The following is a 23,548-nucleotide window of genomic DNA, read 5'->3' on the forward strand; positions in this document are numbered from 1 at the left end:
TTGAGAATTTGAGATCACTTTATTTCAAATTTCAGTAGATGAGAACGTACAATTAAAATTTAACAGTTAAAAACCAGTCTAGTCCACATCAAATTGTAATATTTAGGTCAATAGTTCCCTTTTATTTAGATTCTTATAAAATATTTTAACATTGCAAATGTGAAGCACAATTACAGTGTACATGCTAATATACTGACATGCAAGTTATCAAGACTTTACTTGTACTTGTTCACTGATATTCATTTATGGACACTGAAGTCATCTGCTTTTCCTCCAGCTGTCTATTCATCAAGAATTGTAAACTATGTTTAATTTCTTATTTCCTCTGACGCGAATACAAGAGGCCTGTGGAGCAGGAATGACTGCCACTACTCTAGCTAGTATTACGTTCTCAAGAAGGAACATTTAAATATGTCTGTTTCACTTTAAATGGCTGCAAACTGAAATATAAAAATGGTTTATACTGAAACTATCCTTTAACAGCACAGGCCTGTAAAATAGGTTACGATTCCACTCAGATTTACTGATACATTCCTCTCCAGGTCCCAACGTTCTCCCAACTTAGCCTTAATTAGGGCTTTCTGAGTTTTTCCAAATATGGGATGGTCAGAGATGTTAATGTACAGTATAAAATATGGATTCATTAATTTAATAAAATAACTATTTCAAATGAAGTCACCACTAAAAAGTCTAATCACATTTGTTCTGTTTTGAATTTAGAGTTTAATGTATGAAATGTAGACTTATGAATTCCATAAAATATCTTGATACTTTAACATATATCAAATCAGGTTACCATTAAAAAGTCTAATTAACCACATTTGTTCTTATGTTTTTGTTCTAGGACTCTACTCACTGTTTAAAGCTAGTTATGAACCATGTGAGATCCCACATCATCGGTAGCTGTGTAAATCTCAAGGTGAAAACTCTGAAATCCCATTTCAGTGAGACGAGACTGAGACACAACAGGCTGCTGTGGCCTCAGTGTGGAAGAGGAGGCTGACACAGACTGAAAGAAAGCCTTGACCATCAGTGGCTGACAGCACAGAGCTTGTAGGAATGTGGGGATGCAGTAATACCGGGGACTGGTTCCATATTCAGGTCCTCAGGCCGGATACCAGGGGGCAGATGGAAGGTGAACTTCTGGAGGAGGGCAGTGAAGAACAGGAAGAGCTCCATCTTGGCCAGAGTCTCGCCCAGACAAACCCTCCGACCTGCAGGGCACACCACAAAGCAGATTGATCTAGAAATGGGATCTACACACAGGTATATCACCAGGACCTGGAGATGGACACCACACTGTGATGTAACTTGGTACTCGGACATAAAGAAAACACCTGCAGAAAGAATTTAGACTGGTTTGTCAATGTTCTCATCGAGACAGTGTGGACAGATAACAATCAAAGGAACTTGTTAGTGTGAATGACCTCATCTAATTTGAAATATTTACAAATCTTTAAATAAGCATTACCAAAATCTAAAACACCATATTTTTCCAATTATGTACAATTATGTACATATTTCTGGTGTGAATACAGAAATATAGATTAACATTCTACAAATGCTTTGTCTTAGTTGTACAATCTGGGAAGCTTAATCTAATAAGACTGGGATCTTTACAGTGAGAAGCAAATGTTGATACATTAATTTGGAAACAGGAAGACCTGCTGACTGTGACTTAATTGCTTGAAACCTGCTGAATGCGTAACTTAAAAGTATAAGTTTGAGAAATCTGCAAATGTTTTTTTAGGTTTGTTTCTATGTCCTTTAGCAAAAATCTAGCAAAAATACAATCAACTGAAATGTTTTGACAATTTAATTGGTTGTTTCATGTATAATTAACTAAATTATATAATTAAGGAGTTGATTATAGAAACGAACTGGAGAAGATTGTAAGCACTGGTACTTGGGTGTCCATGCTCTTAGAAAAACAAACTAGGAGGAGTGCATCCAACAGAGCACAGCATTCTGGCCTTCAGACTCATACAAGAGCAAAGATCAGGCTTGTATGCTTTCTGTACATTGGAGTGATGAGCAGCCTCCCAGGAGTTCTGGCAGGAAAATGAACCAGGTTAATGAAATGAAATAAGAAAATGATCAGGCTACAAATGTGACACAGACCTGCTGAAAAGGGCATGAAGGCTTCTTTCCTAATGAAATTTCCCTGAGCATCCAGGAAGTGGCCAGGGTTGAACTCAAAGGGCGTGTCCCACTGCGTCTTGTCGAACAGCACAGAAGTGAGCAGTGGAATGACAGGGGTGCCCTGAGGAAGACAGACAGCAGGTTAATGTGTAAAGTATTAGATGATGTGTGTTCTACACAAAACCTCTTTGATTCAGTTGCCTTTTCTGGTGTCATCAGATAGTCGTTATCAAATCTGAAAAAAGGTTTATCTAAGCTTTAAAAGCTGATGAAGAGGACAAATATCAATATTGACAGTTAGCATCTCGCTTTCCCAGATTAGTTAAGAATTTCTTAGCCTAATGTCCACTACAGACCCATATGTGGCAGGTATAAGGTGACTGATCGTTCATAGTGTTGATGGCTGTGAGATACACTAGGCCCAGTTTATTTTTTTCCACTTAGATGGAGTATCAAGAGTAACAGTCCTCTTATTCTTCTAAGCTTTCATAAAAATATTTAGTATTGATTTTTTGTTATTTCTGAAGTATGATCTTTCTATCTTTGAGTTTCTGATGAGGGTTTACCTCATTTCCCACTGTGACCCTGTGAGGTCTGTCTCTGGGTGGGAGTAAGAGTGAGGGGTGTGACAGAGAGGTTCACCTTCGGGATCTTGTAGCCCCTGAAGGTGGTGTCCACTGTGGTCTCGTGCAGCAAGTTCATAGGCACCACGTTTCCGAACCTCTGGACTTCATGTAAAACTGCGTCAGTGTAGGGCATGCTCTTCCGGTCTTCAGACCTTGGAGGGCGCTCTCTCCCAATCACTCTCTCAATCTCTGCTTTCACTTTCTCTGTGGTGGAGATCAGATAGATTAAGCATATCTTTTATCAAGCGATCTAATATCGTGAGGAATTAGAAATGGCCTGAGCTCAACTTGTTAACAGATTGTCCAATTATTTGTACAGAACACAACTTTTACCATTTTCTATGTCCAGGAATTTTAATTACCCAAACAGTAAACAATAATAACAGACAAATATCCTTGTCTTATAATTCTGCTTGATTTACTTCAACGTTCTTTGTGCTTTCCTTGTCATTAAACACAATAAGGTTCGTAGCACTTGTTCCTGGGTTAAAATGTAGCATCTGCCCACTTCATTATTGTGTCATGCATCTTTGAAATGTCAAAGTTACACTATGAGGGTGTTCAGTTCCATTTCCTGGAATACCCCAGGAATTGTATTCTGGCCTCATTTCAACATATTTTCTAATTGTTGCTATCAAACCCTTTTGTTTACTGGACTATTTGCTTGATTTGACTTTTCTTGATGGTCTTCAGCTCTAAAAAAAAGTTGGATGATGGACACAGGTATAAACATACACAAACCCAGCACAAAACACTATTCCTGGTTAATATTGGAGTGCTGTACAAAAATATAGTGCTCATGTACATCTATTAATCATTAATTTATCACATATTAAGTGAAAATTTATTTAAAGTCTTACATTCAATGCCTAACCTACAGAACCTATTACCAACATATAAGCTGCCACATCTGATATGAAGTTCTGTTTTTCTTGTGTTCCTTTCTAGATGAAGACAGTTTATAAATACGCATCTCTCTTGGACAGTGCTTGATATATGTCTGGGAAAGAAACAGTCATGAGGACAGACCCCCAATCCATGGCACAAGTGTCAACTCAAGTGAGGAAACATGGAAAATGTTCTATCCTGTATGTCTGTAGGAAGGGTTGATCTGAACTTATATACTGTATGTACTACAGTGATTCTTTTGCAAGAATGATTTGGAAAGGATCTGAAATATAAGACTAGGATATACAGTTACAAATACATTATATTGTTGAGACCTGCAGTGAATGTAATTTTCTTAAACATTTGTTTTAGGCAAGAAAACATTTGAATCATTATTATGGTCTGTTTAACCTTATGATTCGAATTAGTTACTCTTATTAGAAGGACAGTGAGATACCCACCCTGAATGTGAGGGTACCTCATCATCATCAGAAGGCCCCAGCGCAGGGTGGTGGATGTGGTTTCTGTTCCGGCTGCAAACAAGTTGGCTGATGTGAATATCATGTTGTCCTCGTCAAAATATGAATGGGTGTTTTTAGCTTCCTATAATGAGAAATCTTAATAAGGAGATTATACCCCCACTGCCCACGAAACAAACACAAATCCTGTGTGCGCTTACAGCTGGAATTCAGATTCCCTTTCACTGGAAAACGGTGGTTTAGCTCATGTAAAGAGAACTCATTGAAATGTTTAATCCAGTTGTAAAGATTTAAAACAGAGTAAAACAGCAGACAGACAGACAGCAGACAGGTGGTGTAGTGATTAGCATTGCTTCCTCTCAGTGCTGGGGCACTGGGCTCAAATCTGGACCAGGGGTGCTATCTGTGTGGAGTTTGTATGTTCGTGTGGGTTTCCTACCACAGTCCAAGACACACTGTAAAGTTAATTGACTTCTTGGTAAAATTGGGCCCTAAGTGTCTGTGGTGTGTGTGTTCTTGTCTGTCTGCCCTGTGATAGACTGTCCCATCCAGGGTGAATTTGAAGAAGCAGTTAGAAAATGGATGGATGGAAAATAGCAGATATTCTTCACATAATTCTTATGTACATTACTTTTCCTACAGCAGCAGACAGAAACAGTGCTTAACAGCTCACAAAATACTGTCAGAGGAACATCACCTCCTCGTGTTGCTTCACTATGAAGGTATCGATGAAGCTCCTCATGTCATTAGGGTCAACAACATCTTTGCTCTTCTTGTACAGATTCCTTAAGAAAGACTGATTCTCTTTCACATTGCTTGAAACTTTCTTTAAATCCTTTATAAAATACCCTATAAAGGGGAAGGTGTTGAACAGCTGTAAAAAAATAATGAAAGGACAGGATGAGTGCAGTGAAAATGTAAGATTACAAGTACATCTAAGGTGACCCTTGTATAAAGAACACACAACAAAACAAAGTTTAACAGAAAACTTGTTTGGTGTTTTTTAAAGCTGAAAGTGGGATCAAAAGGGAGATGAGCTGTGTGAAGCAGGGCCAGCACTTCTGAAAAGCCAGCCCCCGACAGGATTACCAATTGTAATGGTGAGTAAAACTTTGGAAACTAGCAGCCATTGGTTTTGAGAATAAGGATTTTTACTCTGTTCCCAAAGTCAAAGACTGACTTGTTCTATTCTTGGAAGCCTTGTATTACTGATTAAAATATATACCATGATGGACATCTGCTGGTGTAAAAGAGCTCAAGAGTCTTAAAAATCACAGACAGTATTAATCATGTCTTTTTGGTATAGTGGTTATGTGGATTGTGTGCTTGGAGATGTGCCTCTGATGCTTCTCACTTTTAGACCAGTACCAAGAAATCTTCAATGAGCCTTTGCTTGTGTTCTATTCATCTATGAGACATGAACATGAGAAGAACTGTTTGAAATGTCTATAACCAACAAGATTGGAGACAAAACTATACTGTTAAAAAAGTGTCTTTTTTACAGGATGCTTTCAGTCTTGCCTTGCAATACTGCCAGACCTTCCATTAAACATAAAGAGACTTTAACAAACTGGAACAGTCCTACAGCTGGCTAATATTTCAGATTATTCCACTATCTGATCATATTATACTCCACAAGTGTGGTATACACTACATTACATCAAATATCATGCATAAAATGCTAAATGATTGTTGGGGATTTAGGTCTCCAATACCACAGACTATCTGAGCAAAGATAATTATGGGCTATTTCTTCACCAACCCCTTTTGGCCACAAACAAGATAAGAATCTGACATGAACATGCCTTAACATGCATTCTGCCTCAGAAACTAATCTGTTCAGTGATGAAGAAATGAATGACTAAACCTGACCTTGAAATAGTGATTACCAGATAGCGCTGTTGCTATTTCAGCTAATGATTATGAGACACAAGATGGCGCTTTTGACCATATGACAAACTGTGGGTATGTGTCTTTTCTTACATTTTTGGGTACTTTAAATAGGAAACATAGAATAATGAGAATAAGATTGTTTTTAAATATATCTGAAAGTATATCATATACTCAAAATTAAAAAAGAAATGGCTATATGAATGAGACTAGGTTATTTTTCTTAATATAGTGAAACAAGACCAAATGCTTATTTAGAAATGTACTATAATTTAACTGCAAGAAAAAAATAGAAATATGAAGATATCTTTTCAACCCGGCCCTTGCAGTCCCATACCTGCATTTTTGGGGAGACTAGTAGCTTAATGTTCTCGTTCACAAGCTTTTGGAGCCGAAGAAACTGGGGGTTGTCGTATTCGAAGCGATCCCCAAACACAATGGTGCATATGATGTTGGATACTGCGGAGTTGATGTGGATAGTAGGCTCAAATGGTTGACCTTGGAGGAAGTAAAAGAAAGAAAGACTTGCATCATCACATGGGTTAAGATCAAAAGCAAGTGCTAGATACAGTATGAGTTACCCCCTAATGAAGAAGCAGGCCTATCTGTTAGGGTGGTAAGGTGACATTACCATGATCAAGAAAATTTCTCTTCACACATCTGTTGTTTTTAGTGATGCTAGTCCCAATCATTGCTCAATAGCAGTCTATAAATGGAATGAAAACCTGATCAATAGTCATTTTAAGGTCACAATTCTTTGTCCTTTGACCTTCAGTTACAAGAGCAAAGTCCAGTTTTGTGAATTTGCATCAAGTAGGTGCAGATGCATAAAGTACCTTTCCCTTATCTCTGCAAGCCATGTTGGAAAAAAAGGAGGATTTACTATTTGACGGGTACCTTTGTAGGACTCAAAGACTTCTATCAGCATTTTGGACTCCTCCACGATCCTGTCCTCAATGGTTCTCTTGCCCATGCCAAAGTCCCGCAAGGTGGAGAGAGTAAACCGACGCATCGTCTTCCATGACTCGCCCTTTCCAAATATGACACCTGGAAATGACAGGTGACAGAAGCTTTGAATGGTCTGTTTTCTGTCATCTATTCCACATGCAGAAGTTTATGTTTTTGCTCACATTTTAATCAACCTATATCTACAAGAAGACAAGGAGACAAGTACAGCACCTTTATGTTTCTGATTTGGAGATTGTCAACAATATTGATTGAAAGCTGAACCTTCCATCCACACAGTTTCTAACCACTTCACGCAGTTCAAGGTTGCAAAATAGGCGGGATGCACTCTGGATGGGACACCAGTCCATCACAAGGCAGACACACAGACAGAGACATGCACACACTCAAACCGGGGCCTATTCCCCCTGAAGCCAGTTAACTTACCACTATGTCTTTGGAATGTGGGAGGAAACCAGAGCACCCAGAGGAAACCCAAACAGGGGGAGAACATGCACATTCCATGCAGACAGCACCCCAGGTCCAGAATTGAACCCAGTGCCACATTTTATAATGCTAACCACTGGACCACTGAGCTGCACCTCACATTCAATATTAATTCAAAGTATTGTGTTTGAAGTTCAGGCACTGGAGTAAATTTACTTCATTTACCTTTTCCCTTTGAAAATAATTGTGAGGTATGTGTTTGGCCCCTTCCTCCAAAGTCATCTGCCTGGTCCACCAAGGCTTCCTTCACTGTCTGATATCCAGTCAGGACTACAAACTTCCGTCTGCCCATGTGGAAAGTGAACACATTGCCGTACTGCTCTGACAGCTGAAGAGGGAAACAGAGCAAAGGAGAAGAGAAGACTGAGGTGGTGCACACAGACTACATCAACAGGATTTCATTTACAATGAGATTTTCTATTGGCACCCACATAATAGCACCAGAGAGCTACAGTATGAACAGACAGGCTCAAGCCTGGAAAACAAAAGTTTCTTCTGTAATTAAGAGAAATTAAAGAGACAGGCATTCTAGCAAGAGCTGAGTCACCACAATTGACAAATTGACTGACTGCACATGAAGAACATACAGTAGGAAAGTGGTATTCTCATGCCAATTAATCACTGTTACTGGGAGTCCAAAGCTTAATTAGTGGAATGAAATCATTTGGCCGCCCAGAGTATATACACAGTTTAAATACAAAACCTATTCCACTTTCATCCCTAAAGATGCCGAGATGATTATGTGTCTCAGATTTCAGATTAACAAATCATTCTGTGCGGTATGAGGATTGTAATCCTTTCACCCTTTTCACTGCTAATTGAGCTAAAAGCTGGATCTTCCAGTCTTACCAGGTCTTATATACTGTATTGTACCACCAACTGTTGTGTACAGTACACGCACTGTGTATTTCTCAGAAACGTCACTCTGTGATTGGTGCCTCCTGTGTTATAACTATTCTAAACTGTTCTTATAAAAAGTCTTCTCTCTAAGCACCAGGAACCATACAGAGGGATACAATTAACCGGACATTCTGGCTCATTACACTTCTGTGAAGGTTTGTGATGCAATACTGATACACAGCCCTCTTACCTGTAAGTTTAGACATTAACAGATTTCAGGAAAAATCAAAACCTGTAGACCTTTTCCTGAGCCTTTTCTTTTGCTCATTTACATAGTCATTATCTTTAAAAGACTGTTATTCCTTTTCTACAGGTGCATTGCAAAATTAAATAGTTTATTAAATTGGATACTTATTTGGATTAATGATTAGTTTTCACATTTACATTATATACAGTATAATATAAATAAGCTCAGATTTTTACATGCCTCCAGATAAGACTGTATGATTAAAGAACTCCTGGAGTTGCAGATAAGACTCTGGAAAGAAAGGGTGTGGATTCAGACTTCAGGTGGGACATTGCTGTTATTCCCTTGACTAAAATATTGCACCTTTGAATACCCTGCTCTATAAATGGGTTTACTTTTTATCACTGAAAATGAGAAATCGTCAATTTACTTATCTGGTAAAATAAACGAGTAATGCGTTAAATCAGTTTTATGATCTTTTTCACATTTAACTTTTATTTTGTTGAAATGCCTTTTTAAAATTTCCTGAGGGCTATATTTACGTAAAGAAACTGCATAGGTTAGTATGAATAATAAATATATTCCAAGCGTTATGAACGTACAAGAGGTCGGCTGTTCCGACAATGCGACAAGCGATATATACAGTATAGTATATAAAGAGACTGTTAATTATAATGCGGATCCCTTCAATTCTCAGGCACTCCGGACAATTCCTGTCACTCACCTTACAGAAAGTTTCCTGTGCTTTCAGAAAGTCCAGTACATTGAGATTCCCGATGATCGGCCAGGGTCGTGGCCCGGGGGGAAATTTATAGGAAGATGCTTTGGAGGGTTTGAAAAACAAGTAGAAAAAGACAACTAACGTTGTAACGAAAACTAGACACACAGTGGCGGAGTCCGCCAATAGCTGTGTAATTACCGACATGGTTTACTGTTCTCTGCCTGTTCAGAATTACTGGAGTTTCAGACACTCACAGGTATATATATACAGTAGACTGGTTACGTATTAACGCATGTTTATATACTGCACGGAGGTTACGTACTGTATGTCACGGCTGTTCTCAGCAAGACTAAGGCAAAGGTTGTTTCGGTGTGTGTGCACCCTTTTACCTACAGATGCCGCCAGCGACAGTAATAAAAACATCATACTAAGCCTGATCTCTGTCGTAAATTTTCTTTTTGAGGAGTGACAATGTAGGAATAGATGTGCAATGGATACACAATATGTGCAACCTTCTAAAATACCTTAATTGACGATTATTTTGTTCTGTTACCCAAATACAGTGAATACGCCAGGAAGATGTTAGAGAAGTTCATTAGAGAAAGGAATTGTCTAATTGCGAGAAGGGCGAAGCACATCGTTCCAGTCTATCTTCAATTAAAAACACTTTTCATGAAAAACGGAGTGACGGACAATGTAGGAATAGATTATATATATATAAATAATCGCAACCTTGTAAAATATCTTAATTTGCACTGTTTTAAAACAAATGAGTGTTTTTTTTAATATGATAATATTGCATTTTGGTGCTACGACTAGGGGTGCTACAGTCCAGCCCTGGATTGGAATGCAGCACCAAAGGCTGGGCTGCAGTGTAAAGGTGGCAACGTTAAGCAGCTGAAACTGGCTTCCTATTGGCAATACCTGTCAAAATAAAAGTAGCTCCTAAAACGCTGTGCTGGACAGGGAAAAGCCTTATTCCCCCCACGCTGTTCTGACAGAATTGGGAAGTGAAGGTGCCTTGCTGGTGTTTTTGATTGACAACACAACAGACGACATCATCATTCTTCAATCAGATCATCAATTATTATTTTATTGAAATATATTGACTTAAACAGCAATATACTGCTGTTTTATTATCCTTATCCTTATCCACAGCTATTAATACAAAGGATTGGAATAATTCAGGTGGGTAGCTGCGTCAGCATGCGTACAGTAGGCTGCAAAGGAACAAGTAATACTGTAGGTTTATTCCATGCTGAAAAGAGCATTCCACACCTAAAGAAGGCTCCACGGCTGAAACGTTGTATTTTCTTTCTTCTCTTTTCAGCATGGAATAAATCTATTACTTGTTCCAAAGGATTGGAATGCTCTGAATACTCTTATAAAAGAAATATAAACTTTGTATGTTAAAACTCCTAAATCTCCTTAGAATATAGCCTTCGTTGGTCCTTTCCTCTGTATTGGTCGTCCAAATTAATTTCCAATCAATATTCGCCACAAGGTATTTATATTCAGCTACTGCTTGAATTTACATTCCATTCACAGTTACGGGGATTATAGGAATAGAACGTCTTTCTGAAAGCGTTATCATTTCCTTTGTTTTGTTTGTGTTTTAGACAGAATCGTTATTCATTGAGCAAGTGTATCCACAAATCCAAAAGCTTCTCTGCCAACCTGTTAGCCTGGAAAATATTGTAACGCTTACGGCCGACAGGTTTACCATAGCGCTGACGTCGCCGCCCTTACCTGTGATAGCAGGACTACACCTAGTGGGCTGTAGAGAGATTTCTCTTCCGCTCACTGGGCTGGGTCTCTGCTGAGTGACGCTGGAGTCCCGGGTTCGAGCCCCCGACGGTAGGGGGCTCGCCCGAACCCTCGTTGCGTTACCATATTAAATTCCGATGAAAAGTCAGCAAAAAATTTCAGGACATACACTAGGAGGATGGAGTTTCTAAATGCGTGTACACCTGAATGTCACAGTTGCTCCTTCGACTCATTGTTTCGCCCTGAACGCGTTACTGTATATCTTTCTATAAGCTTATTGTGCATAAAAATGGACAGGAATCCTGTGTTAAACATTCTGAACCCTATGAAGGTCTGGAAAAAAAATCATATCGACATGAAACTTCCTCGAACCAGAACTTTTTCAGCTTGGAATCACCATGCTGCTTCTGACTCGATCAAAGGGATCTTTTAAAACTCGATTATCATTTAGTTTAACTCTGGAATTTATTAAGGCGTTTAATTATTTTTGTTCGATTTTCCTTTTACTTTTGTTATGTTTATTAGTACAATTAAATAGCTTAAAAATCGTTTGTAAAACAAACTAAAAATAAACGTCCGAAGACATACTGTAATACAGATCTGCGGTAAATAATGTGGTTAGGCTGTATACTAAGACCCTGACATTTCTCTAAATAAAACATCTAACAAAGAAAAAGTAGCATTAAATATTATTTTAAAACATTTTAGTTGCTCTAATTACACATTTTTCGAGACCGGAAGAAGAAAGAAACAAACATAACAGAAAAATACGTTTTTCAAAGACACGATATATTACAAAATGTCTAGAATATACTGTACAGTATATTGTATACAAATAAAGCTGAAGGGCATTACATATCGTTTTCCAAAAGGGACATTGACTCACTTATTCTACCTGATCTGAAAGTAGGTCACATAAATCATGACGGTTTTTATTTACATTTCATTTAAATTAAAGAAAACACAGATTTTGTCCTCAGATCGATGAAATATACAAACGGTATTTAACACTGACTGAAAAAACTATGCACCATTCATACATCTCTTACATTATACCCAACCTGGAAGGGCTGATGGGAAATCAGTCCATTTATCCGTTAAAGTACTGTTTTGTACTCAAGTACTACTACTACTACTACTACTACTACTACTACTAATTATTATTGCTTACACTTATATAGTGCTTTTCTGGACACTCCACTCAAAGCACTTTACAGGTAATGGGGACTCCCCTCCACCACCAACAATGTACTTCAGATTTACTTTACTGAGTCTAGAAGCTAAATCCTCTCCTATCGCTACAGCTATGGAGTAGAGTAAGACCCTTGTTATTTCTGCATATAAGCACCAATGTGGTAGAGGGTGGTCACTTCCTCTGACTGACATTGGAATGTGTGGAATTGCACACAGAGCCTGTGCTATCTGCTCCTCTCCCTCAGTAACTCCACCCCTTCTGCCTGCCAATTATCCAATCAGCCTAACGTGTGTCCCATTGTAACCTTTTCCTCCTTAACAGGTGACTTTCTCACAGACTTTCTCCCTGCCTCACAGAGCTGTTCCATGCTTCCTGTACAGTGTTCTTATTCCCAAGTTATTTTTATCACTATTTGAGTTATTACAGACTGTTAGCTCACTTTTTTATTCTTTGAGCTGGTGATGTTGATCATGTTCAGTTTTTTGATGAGGTATTGTTATTCAGCAATGCTGTATTTTGTTGGAAAAGGAAGTTTTAAGCAAAGGAAAAGGAAAATAAAGAAAATAAAAAAGGGAATCTTTCCCTTGTATTGCTCTGACAATGTACAAAAAAACCCAGATTGAGAATTTAGAACAACATTTTTATTTTTAATTTAAACACAGTAAAGGAGTTACGATGAACAACAACAATCAGTAGATGAGAAAGTATGAATAAAGTTTCGTCCACATCAAGTTGTAATATTTAGGTCAATAGTTCCCTTTTATTTAGATTCTTATAAAATATTTTAACATTGCAAATGTGAAGCACAATTACAGTGTACATGCTGATATACTGACATGCAAGTTATCAAGACCTTACTTGTACTTGTTCACTGATATTCACTCATAGACACGGAGGTCTTCCAGGTTGTCTGGTTTTCCTCCTCTTGTCTATTCATCAAGAATTGTAAACTACGTTTAATTTCTTATTTCCTCTGAGGCGAATAAAGAGGCCTGTGGAGCAGGAATGACTGCCACTACTCTAGCTAGTATAACGTTCTCAAGAAGGAGCATTTAAATATGTCTGTTTCACTTTAAATGGCTGAAATGGTTTATATTGAAACTATGCTTTAACAGCACAGGCCTGTAATTTACTGCTCAAATTTACTGATACATTCCTCTCCAGATCCTTGAAACTCCAATGCCTTCTTTTTTTCTTCCAGCTTAGTTCTTGACTGTTTGATTGAAACCACAATTTAATGATGGATTAATTATCCATTTTGAGTTCTTTCCAAGTCTGGAATGGTCAGAGATGTTAATGTATAAAATATGGATTCATTAATTCCATGAAATAACTTTAAGTTACCACTAAAAAGTTTAATTAATCACATATTTTCTGTTTTTTTTTTCCAAGACTCCACAGCTTTTTAAAGCTGCTTATGAACCATGTGAGATCCCACATCATCAGTAGCTGTGTAAATCTCAAGGTGTAAACTCGGAAATCCCATTTTCAGTGAGATGAGACTGAGACACAACAGGCTGCTGTGGCCTCAGTGTGGAAGAGGAGGCTGACACAGACTGAAAGAAAGCCTTGACCATCAGTGGCTGACAGCACAGAGCTTGTAGGAATGTGGGGATGCAGTAATACCGGGGACTGGTTCCATATTCAGGTCCTCAGGCCGGATACCAGGGGGCAGACGGAAGGTGAACTTCTGGAGGAGGGCAGTGAAGAACAAGAAGAGCTCCATCTTGGCCAGAGTCTCGCCCAGACAAGCCCTCCGACCTGCAGGGCACACCACAAAGCAGATTGATCTAGAAATGGGATCTACACACAGGTATATCACCAGGACCTGGAGATGGACACCACACTGTCATGTAACTTGGTACTCAAACATAAAGAAACCACCTGCAGAAAGAATTTAGACTGGTTAGTCAATGTTCTCATCGAGACAGTGTGGACAGATAACAATCAAAGGAACTTGTTAGTGTGAATGACCTCCTCTAATTTGACATATTTACAATTTTTCCAACAAATATTTCTAAAATGTAACACCAAAATTTTCAAGTATCTACAGTACATATTTCTGGTGTGAATACACAAATATAGATTCACATTCTGAAAATGTTTTATTTTACTTGTAAAATCTTTAGGGCTAGGAAGTTTAATCGAATAAAATAGGGTTCTTTACAGTGAGATGCAAAGATGCTGAAACATTCAATTGGAAATAGGGAGACTTGCTGAGTGTTACTCAATGGGAAACTGGAATTATAACTTTGAGAAACCTGCAAATGTTTGTTTTCAGGTTTATTTGAATGTCCTATAGAAAAAAAGTTTTAATAATCACCTCAGGATAGCAACAACAAGTAACTGTGAACATGGGCTTCAGCAACAACTTGCTAAATCTGTTATCCCCTTATATATACAATTTCAATTAAAACAAATTATCAGAAAAAATGAAAGCATAGTTGAATCAAAATAACATCTTACCTATCTATGTTTTAAAGTTTTCAAGACAGTAGAAATGTCACTATTACTATGAAGCTGTCTTAACTATCATAATGCCACTTTGCCTGTTAAACGTGTATGAAAACAAAGATGTTCCAAAAGCTATTTATGTGTTGGATTTGAGAACAGTTCAGATAGAATCAAGCTAAGACTACACCCTAGAGTGCATCTGTCATGTATATTGTTTATTTCTAGTGAATATGTGTCAGATGAAACATTTCATTTGCAAAATCACTTGTAAATTTTAAGAGCTCAGCAAAACCGGAAAGGACAAAAGAGAGATTGCAAGGATAGTTTAAAATTGTAAGGATTAAAAGGGTCCCATATTATTCCTGATGAGATGCTGTTCTGTGTAACAATTGCAACAGAAAAACAAACTAGGAAGAGCGCATCCAACAGAGCACAGCAATTCTGGCCTTCAGACTCATACTAGAACAAATATTAGGCTCATATTCTTTCTGTACATTGGAGTGATGAGTGGCGTCCCAGGAGTTCTACCTGGAAAATGAACCAGGTTAATGAAATAAGAAAATGATCAGGCTACAAATGTGACACAGACCTGCTGAAAAGGGCATGAAGGCTTCTTTCCTAACGAAATTTCCCTGAGCATCCAGGAAGTGGCCAGGGTTGAACTCAAAGGGCGTGTCCCACTGCGTCTTGTCGAACAGCACAGAAGTGAGCAGCGGAATGACAGAGGTGCCCTGAGGAAGACAGACAGCAGGTTTATGTGTAAAGTATTAGATGATGTGTGTTCTACACAAAACCTCTTTGATTCAGTTGCCTTTTCTGGTGTCATCAGATAATAGTTATCAAATCTGAAAAAAGGTTTATCTAAGCTTTAAAAGCTGATGAAGAGGACAAATATCAATATTGACAGTTAGCATCTCGCTTTGTTTAACTAATTCCAGCTTTTAAAGCTGATATCAGTACAGATATCAGTATTGACAGTTAGTATCTAGCTTTCCTTGATTAGTTGAGAATTTCCTAGCCTAATGTCAACTACGGACCCATATTTGGCAGGTATATGACTGATCATTCAGAATGTTGATGCTTCAAGTGGCTGTGAGATACATTAGGCCCTTTACTTCATTTTTTTCACTCAGATAAATTATCAAGTGTAACAGTTCTCTTATTCAGCTAAGCTTCCATTGTATTGGCTTATGTTATTTCTGAAGAATGCTCTTCCTATCTTTGAGTTTCTGATGAGGGTTAACCTCACTTCCCACTGTGACCCTGTGAGGTCTGTCTCTGGGTGGGAGTAAGAGTGAGGGGTGTGACAGAGAGGTTCACCTTTGGGATCTTGTAGCCCCTGAAGGTGGTGTCCACTGTGGTCTCGTGCAGCACGTTCATGGGCAGCACGTTTCCGAACCTCTGGACTTCATGTAAGACTGCGTCAGTGTAGGGCATGCTCTTCCGGTCTTCAGACCTTGGAGGGCGCTCTCTCCCAATCACTCTCTCAATCTCTGCTTTCACTTTCTCTGCAGTGGAGAGTGGGAGGGTTGATTTGAGCTTGAGTAAAATTACATTTTACCCCCCAAATTTTCCCACTAAAAGTAAATTATTCTGGCTTGAGTGTTGCTGCTATTAAGTTATCTTTTAGAGAGATACATTAGTGTGAATTACTGTGGAAATTTGTCTTAGGCGTCACCCATAGAAGTAGAAAACACACAAGCAAAACAAGAGTTACATAAAACCACATGAAATTACAACAACAGTATTTGAAACATAAATACATAGTTATATTCCATACTTTCATTGAGCAGTTTTATTGCATAGGGGACAAAAGACTTTTTATAAATGTTTAGATTTGAATTTGGTACCCTATACCATCTTCCTGATGGGAGTATTATGAATTGAGAATTGAGTGGGTGTGTGGGATCGGCTATGATGTTCCTTGCCTTTCTAGAACTGTATTACGATATAAATTGCAGAGCTGGGGTTGCTATTTCCCAATAATGTTTCCTGCCATTTTCACAATTCTCTCATAGCGCTCATCTTTAAAGGGACTGTAACTCACTTCATTGTGAATTATACATCTTTTTTTTCTAGATGATCATTACACACAGAGAGGAAATTGACAAGTACTATACGTTGTTTTTTTTTCCTATTGCTGCATTGACTGCATTGAGGCAGGATGGGGAAATAACTGTAGATTGGAATAACACAGTGAATGTAATTATCCCAATCGTTTTTTTCTAGGTAAGAAAACATTGACTCATTATTATGGTCTGTTTATCCTTATGATTCTAATTCGTTATTCTTATTAGAAGGACAGTGAGATACCCACCCTGAATGTGAGGGTACCTCATCATCAGCAGAAGGCCCCAGCGCAGGGTGGTGGATGTAGTTTCTGTTCCGGCTCCAAACAAGTTGGCTGATGTGAATATCATGTTGTCCTCGTCAAAATATGTATGGGAGTTTTTAGCTTCCTATAAAAAGAGATCATACTATTAGTGTACAAAAAAAAATACAAATACTGTGTCCCAAAACAACAGAGCAAATGCCAATCTAACTAAAGTATAAGATTCCCATACTCTAGAAAATGGAGGTTTAACTAACAGAAAGGTGTTTCATTAAATCAATCAAAATAAAAATAGAAGACAGGCATCATGGTGGTGCATTGATTAGCATTGCTGCAACTCAGCATTGGGGCCCTGTTTGAGTGAGTTTCTTCCAGGGCCTCTGGTTTCCTATCACAGTACAAGACACATTGGTAGGTTAATTGGCTTCTTGGTAAATTGGGGCCTCGGAGTCTGTGCTGTCTGTATTCTTGTCTGTCTGCCCTGTGATAAACTGGCGTCCAGTCCAGGGTGTCCTGTGACTTGTACCCATTGCTTGATGGGATAAGCTCAGCTGCGACCCTGAATTTGAAGAAGCAGTTAGAAAATGGATGGATGGAAAACAGCAGATATTCTTTATATGAGTCTTATGTAGATTACTTTTCCAATGGCAGCACACAGAAACAGTGATTAAGAGCTCACTAAATACTGTCACGAGAGCATCACCTCCTCGTGTTGCTTCACTATGAAGGTATCGATGAAGCTCCTCATGTCATTAGGGTCAACAGCATTTTTGCGCTCCTTATACAGCTTCCTGAAGAAAGACTGAGTCTCATTTGAATTACTTGAAACTTTCTTAAAATCCTTTATAAAATACCCTATAAAGGGGAAGATGTTGAACAGCTGGAAAAAAAAGAAAGAAAGAACAGGATGTAAGGTTAGCCAGCAGCCATATCACCCTGCAACTCACAACTGGCAACCCACTGAAGCTAAGCAGGTATGAGCCTGGTCAGTACCTGGATGGGAGACCTCCTGGGAAAAACTAAGGTTGCTGCTGGAAGAGGTGTTAGTGGGGCCAGCAGGGGGCGCTCACCCTACGGCTCATGTGGGTCCTAATGCCCCAGTATAGTGATGGGGACACTATACTGTAAATAGGTGCCGTCCTTCGGATGAGACGTAATACCGAGGTCTTGACTCTCTGTGGTCATCAAAAATCCCGTTTCTTGAAAAGAGAAGGGGTGTAACCCCAGCGTCCTGGCCAAATTTCCCATCTGCCTTTATCAATCATGGCCACCTAACAATCCCCCTCTATGAATTGGCTTAATGACTCTGCTCTCCTCCCCACTGATAGCTGGTGTGTTATGAGCGTTCTGGCGCACTATGGCTGCCGTCGTATCATCCAGGCGGATGCTGCTCATTGGTGGTGGTGGAGGGGAGTCCCCATTACCTGTAAAGTGCTTGGACTGGAGTGTCCAGAAAAGCGCTATATAAGTGTAAGCAATTATTATTATTATTACAAGTAAATCTAAGGTGACCCTTGTATAAAGAACACACAACAAAACAAAGTTTAACAGAAAGCATGTCTGGAGTTTTTTACAGCTGAAAGTTGGATCAAAAAAGGAGATGAGCTGTGTGAAGAAGGGCCACAGGACCAGCAGTTCTGAAAAACCAGCCCCCGACAGGATTACCAATTGCAATGGTGAGTAAAACTTTGGAAACGAGCAGCCATTGTTTTTCAAAATAATTTTTGCTCTTTTCTATGACTTTTTCTATTCTTGGAAGGCTTGTTTTACTGATTAAAATATATAGAGTGATTGACATCTGCTGGTGTAACAGAGCTCAAGAATGTTACAAAGCACGGAAGTATTGGTTATGTCTTTTGGGTGTAGTGGTTGTGTAGATTGGGTGCTTGGAGATGTGTCTCTGATGCTATTTCAAGACTGCAGTCTGACTGCTTGTGTTGTACAGTGTTGTGTTCCTCTCACTTTTAGACCAGTACCAAGAAATGGTCCATGAGCTCTTTGCTTGTGTTCTGTTCATGACCATGACGAGAACTGTTTGAAATGTCCATAACCAACAAGGTCTTTATAATGATTGAAGAGAAAACTATACTGTTAATAATGAAACATGGAGACTTTAACAAACTGTAACAGTCACAAAGAAGATAAGAATCTGACATGAACATGCAATAACATATATTGTGCCTCAGAATCTGATCTATTAAGTGATTAAGAAATTAATGGCTAAACATGACCTGAAAATAGTAATTATCAGACAGCGCTGTTGCTATTTCAGCTGATGATTATGAGACGCACAATGGTGCTTTTGACCATATGACAAACTGGTAAACTGTGGTAATGTGTCTTTTTTTACATTTTTGAGTAATTTAAATTGGAAAATTACAATAATGAGTACTACACACACATAATACAGTTGTATTAAAATACATATGAAAGTATATCATATACTCAAAACTAGAGAAGAAACAATTGGTTGTTTTTCCTAATGTCTTAAAACAAGACTAAATGCTTATTTAAAATGTAGTTTCCTGCAAAAAAAAATAGAAATATGAAGATAATTTGTTAACCCAACCCTTGCAGTCCCATACCTGCATTTTTGGGGACATTATTAGCTTCACATTCTCGTTCACAAGCTTTTGGAGCCGAAGAAACTGGGGGTTGTCGTACTCGAATCGATCCCCAAACACAATGGTGCATATGATGTTGGACACTGCGGAGTTGATGTGGATAGTAGGCTCAAACGGTAGACCTTGGAGGAAGTAAAAGAAAGAAAGACTTGCATCATCACATGGGTCAAGATCAAAAGCAAGTGCTAGGTATGAGTTACTCAGTGATAACAAGCCATCTTGTTAGGGCAGTAAGGTGATATTATCATGATCAAGAAAGGTGCTCTTCACACATCTGTTGTTTTTATCTAGTCGTAATCATTGCTCAATTATAGCAGTCTATAAATGCAATGAATAAACCTGGTAAATAGTCATTTTAAGGTCATAGTTCTTCATCCTGCGAACTTCAGTTAAGGAAGCAAAGTCCAGTTTTGTGAATTTCCATCAAGTAGGTGCAGATGCATAAAGTACCTTTCCCTTATCTCTGCAAGCCATGTTGGGAAAAAAAGGAGGATGTACTATTTGATGGTACCTTTGTAGGACTCAAAGACTTCTATCAGCATTTTGGACTCCTCCATGATCCTGTCCTCAATGGTTCTCTTGCCCATGCCAAAGTCCCGCAAGGTGGAGAGAGTAAACCGACGCATTGTCTTCCATGACTCACCCTGTCCAAATACAATACCTGGAAATTACAGGTGACAAAAGCTTTTAAATTGTCTGTTTTCTGTCAACTATTTCTCATGCAGAAGTTTAGTTTTTTGCTCATATTTTAATCAAGCTATATCTCCAAGAAGACAAGGAGACAATGTGAAGCACAGCACCTTAATATTTCTGATGTGGAGATTATCAACAATATTGATTGAAAGCTGAACCTTCCATCCATCCAGTTTCTAACCACTTCATGCAGTTCAAAGTTGCAAAGGAGTCAGAGCCTGTCCCAGCAAGCTACAGGCACAAGACAGGATACACCTGGAGGGGACGCCCGTTCATCACAAGGCAGACACAGACACGCAAACACTCAAACCAGTTTACCCAGCAGCCAAATTCACTGACCAGAGCTCCCAGAGGAAACCCACACAAACACAGGAAGAACATACAAATTCCATGGTGACAACATCCCAGGTGCAGAATTTAATCCAAGCCCCCTTTTGCTAGGCAGTAAGACTAACCACTGCACCACTGAGCTAGCCCTCACATTCAATATTGATTCAAAGTATTTTGTTTTAAAGTTCAGGCACTGAAGTGAGTTTACTTTTTTACCTTTTTCCTTTGAAATTAATTGTGAGGTATGTGTTTGCCCCCTTCCTCCAAAGTCATCTGCCTGGTCCACCAAGGCTTCCTTCACTGTCTGATATCCAGTCAGGACTACAAACTTCCGTGTGCCCATGTGGAAAGTGAACACACTGCCATACTGCTCTGACAGCTGAAGAGGGAAACAGAGGAGAAGAGAAGACTGAAGTGGTGTACACAGACTACATCAACAGGATTTTGACTGCAAGGAAATTTTCTATTGGCACCCACATAATAGCTCCAGAGAGCTTCAGAATGATCAGACAGGTTTAAGTTTGAGAAACAAACGTTTCTTCTGTAATTCTTGATGTTTAGAGAAACTAAAGAGACGGGCATTCTAGCAAGAGCTTGGTCACCACAATTGACAAATTGACTGACTGCACATGAAGAACATACAGTAGGAAAGTGTCTGCATTTTCATGCCAGTTAAAGATTGTATCTGGGAGTCTAAAGCTTAATTAGGGGAATGACAGTATTTTGTCTTCCAGGGTACTGTATATACACAGATTAAATTATAAAACTACAATTTATCCATTCATCCCAAATGATGCCAAAATGTGTCTCAGATTCAAGACTAGCAAGTAATTCTGTGCTGTATGAGGATTGTAATCCTTTTCCTTTTTCACTGCTAATTGATCTAAAAGCTGGATCTTCCAGTCTTACCAGGTCTTATATACTGTATTGTACCACCAACTGTTGTGTACAGTACATGCACTGTGTAATGCTCAGAAATGTCACTCAGTGATTGGTGCCTATTGGTATTCTAAACTATTCTTGCAAAAAGGCTTCTCTCCCAGCACCGGGAATCATACAGTACATACTAATACACAGACCTGTCAGTTTACACATTAAAAGATGTTTGTTAGGCAAAATCACAACAAAGTGTTCTAATGAGCCAATAATGTACAGTAGCTCATTCAAATTGTCTTTACCTTTAAAAGACTGATTCCATTTCTACATATGCATTGCAAAATTAAATAGTTTAGATTAATTATCTGGGTTAATGATTATTTTTCACACATATATATACAGTATAGTATAACAAGAAGCACCGATTTTTACGTGGATCTAGAAAAGGACCCAGAGGCTTAAACGAAAGAAAGGTTGTAGGTTCAGACTTCAAGTGGGACATTGCTGTTTGTCCTGTTACCTAAATATTGCATTTTTAAATACCCTGATCTATAAACGTGAATTCAAGTTTATCACTGAAAGTGTTGATAATGCATTACTCATGCGGTGTTTTATAAACTTTTCGTGTTTAACTTTTTATTTTTAAATTATATTGAGAGCTGTATTTACATTAAGAAACTGCATAGATTAGTATCAAGAATTATGTTCTACCTGTTATGAACGTAGAAGAGGTCGCCTATTCCGACAAGCCGCACAAGCGATATACAGTATACAGTATATACTGTATTAATGAAGAGACTGTTAATTATAATGCGGATCCCTTCAATTCTCAGGCACTCCGGACAATTCCTGTCACTCACCTTACAGAAAGTCTCCTGTGGTTTCAGAAAGTCCAGTACATTGAGATTCCCGATGATCGGCCAGGGTCGTGGCCCGGGGGGAAATTTATAGGAAGATGCTTTGGAGGGTTTGAAAAACAAGTAGAAAAAGACAACTAACGTTGTAATGAAAGCTAGACACACAGTGGCGGAGTCCGCCAATAGCTGTGTAATTACTGACATGGTTTACTGTCCTCTGTCTGTTCCGAATTACTGGAGTTTCAATCTCTCACTGATATAAAGACACTGATTACGTATTAACGGATAGGTTACATATTAAAATGCCATAGACGAGACAGGACTAGATCACTGCTGTTCACAGCAAGACTAAGGCAAATATTGTTTCGGTGTGCACCCTTTTACCTACAGAGCGACCGAGATGGAAATAACAGTTATATAAACCTTATACTCAAAGGACCCGATCTCTGTTCATACAGAAATTACTCAGATTCACTCAATACCCATGTAAAACCTGAAAAAGCCAGTCTTTGTCATTTTGACAGCCTGAGATTTCGTCTTATACAGTATGTTTGTAGCTCATCAGGTGGAGATTTATCCGAGAGAGCAAAAGGGCATTTGATGATTTGAAAATCGCAAGTTTAGTTTTGTAGAAGACAGTAGCAGACTATAAAGGAAAAGTATGATCTAAAATACAGTAGGTTCACCCCGTATTGTATGGCCAGTTATTCCAGGAAGCTCTGAAAAGAAACTCATATTGACATGAAACTTTCTCGAACAGGAACTTCAGTTTTTTTAAGCTTGGAATCACAATGCTGCTTTTGACCAAAAAAAAAACTCGATCAAAAGCATCTTTTAAAATTTTCTATTTTAAAGAATTAGTTTTACTCGATTTTATTAAGGTGGTTTACATTTTTTCAATTTTCGTTTTACTTTTGTTATGTTTTACATACTGTACCAACATGTAGAACGCAAGATAAGTGTATTACTTATGCACTATTAAATAGCACTCTGTGTTGCTTAAAGTTGTTTGTAAAAAATAAACGTCCGAATGTAAATGTGGTTAGTCTGTATACTATAGGACGCTGCACCTTCCCCAAATAAAAGATTGGATACAGGAAAAGTAGCATTAAATATTATTTTCAAACATTGTCGT

At 38.5% G+C, this 23,548-nt stretch overlaps 2 protein-coding genes and 1 long non-coding RNA gene across 3 annotated transcripts; 1 reads left to right on the forward strand and 2 right to left on the reverse strand.

The window, feature by feature from the left end:
• Positions 1 to 9,624, reverse strand: LOC148649843 (cytochrome P450 2K1-like). Its single transcript, XM_088603035.1, has 9 exons — positions 9,289 to 9,624; positions 7,643 to 7,805; positions 6,923 to 7,072; positions 6,363 to 6,523; positions 4,833 to 5,009; positions 4,118 to 4,259; positions 2,785 to 2,972; positions 2,122 to 2,263; positions 1 to 1,214 (listed from the first exon to the last, which is right to left on the reverse strand). Exons 1-9 carry the CDS (start codon positions 9,487 to 9,489, stop codon positions 1,030 to 1,032), a joined length of 1,509 nt encoding a protein of 502 aa, XP_088459161.1. The 5' UTR covers positions 9,490 to 9,624; the 3' UTR covers positions 1 to 1,029.
• Positions 9,625 to 9,722: 98 nt separating this feature from the next.
• LOC148649844 (uncharacterized) lies at positions 9,723 to 14,685 on the forward strand. The gene is made up of 2 exons (XR_015925947.1): positions 9,723 to 10,473; positions 13,640 to 14,685. It is a non-coding gene; the product is annotated as an uncharacterized LOC148649844 (long non-coding RNA).
• Positions 12,867 to 22,659, reverse strand: LOC148649845 (cytochrome P450 2K1-like). Its single transcript, XM_088603034.1, has 9 exons — positions 22,417 to 22,659; positions 20,897 to 21,059; positions 20,169 to 20,318; positions 19,619 to 19,779; positions 17,737 to 17,913; positions 17,019 to 17,160; positions 16,022 to 16,209; positions 15,291 to 15,432; positions 12,867 to 14,008 (listed from the first exon to the last, which is right to left on the reverse strand). The coding sequence occupies exons 1-9, from the start codon at positions 22,615 to 22,617 to the stop codon at positions 13,824 to 13,826; spliced, it is 1,509 nt and encodes a 502-aa protein (XP_088459160.1). The 5' UTR covers positions 22,618 to 22,659; the 3' UTR covers positions 12,867 to 13,823.
• Between the last annotated feature and the right edge of the window lie 889 nt (positions 22,660 to 23,548).

Source organism: Lepisosteus platostomus, chromosome 13, assembly GCF_059453375.1.
Source record: "Lepisosteus platostomus isolate fLepPlt1 chromosome 13, fLepPlt1.hap1, whole genome shotgun sequence".
NCBI lineage: Eukaryota > Metazoa > Chordata > Actinopteri > Semionotiformes > Lepisosteidae > Lepisosteus > Lepisosteus platostomus.

Bases quoted from the DNA above. Each gene is read 5' to 3' on its own strand.
- LOC148649843 (XM_088603035.1), bottom strand. From the start codon at position 9,489: ATGTCGGTAATTACACAGCTATTGGCGGACTCCGCCACTGTGTGTCTA. The intron at 6,524-6,922 runs GTACCCGTCAAA...ACTTCCTCCAAG, and splicing joins AGTCTTTGAGTCCTACAAAG to GTCAACCATTTGAGCCTACT. The intron at 5,010-6,362 runs GTATGGGACTGC...ATTTTTTTACAG, and splicing joins TAGTCTCCCCAAAAATGCAG to CTGTTCAACACCTTCCCCTT.
- LOC148649845 (XM_088603034.1), bottom strand. From the start codon at position 22,617: ATGTCAGTAATTACACAGCTATTGGCGGACTCCGCCACTGTGTGTCTA. The intron at 21,060-22,416 runs GTGAGTGACAGG...TTCCCTCTTCAG, and splicing joins CACAGGAGACTTTCTGTAAG to CTGTCAGAGCAGTATGGCAG. The intron at 14,009-15,290 runs GTCTGTGTCACA...TGTGCCCTGCAG, and splicing joins CTTCATGCCCTTTTCAGCAG to GTCGGAGGGCTTGTCTGGGC.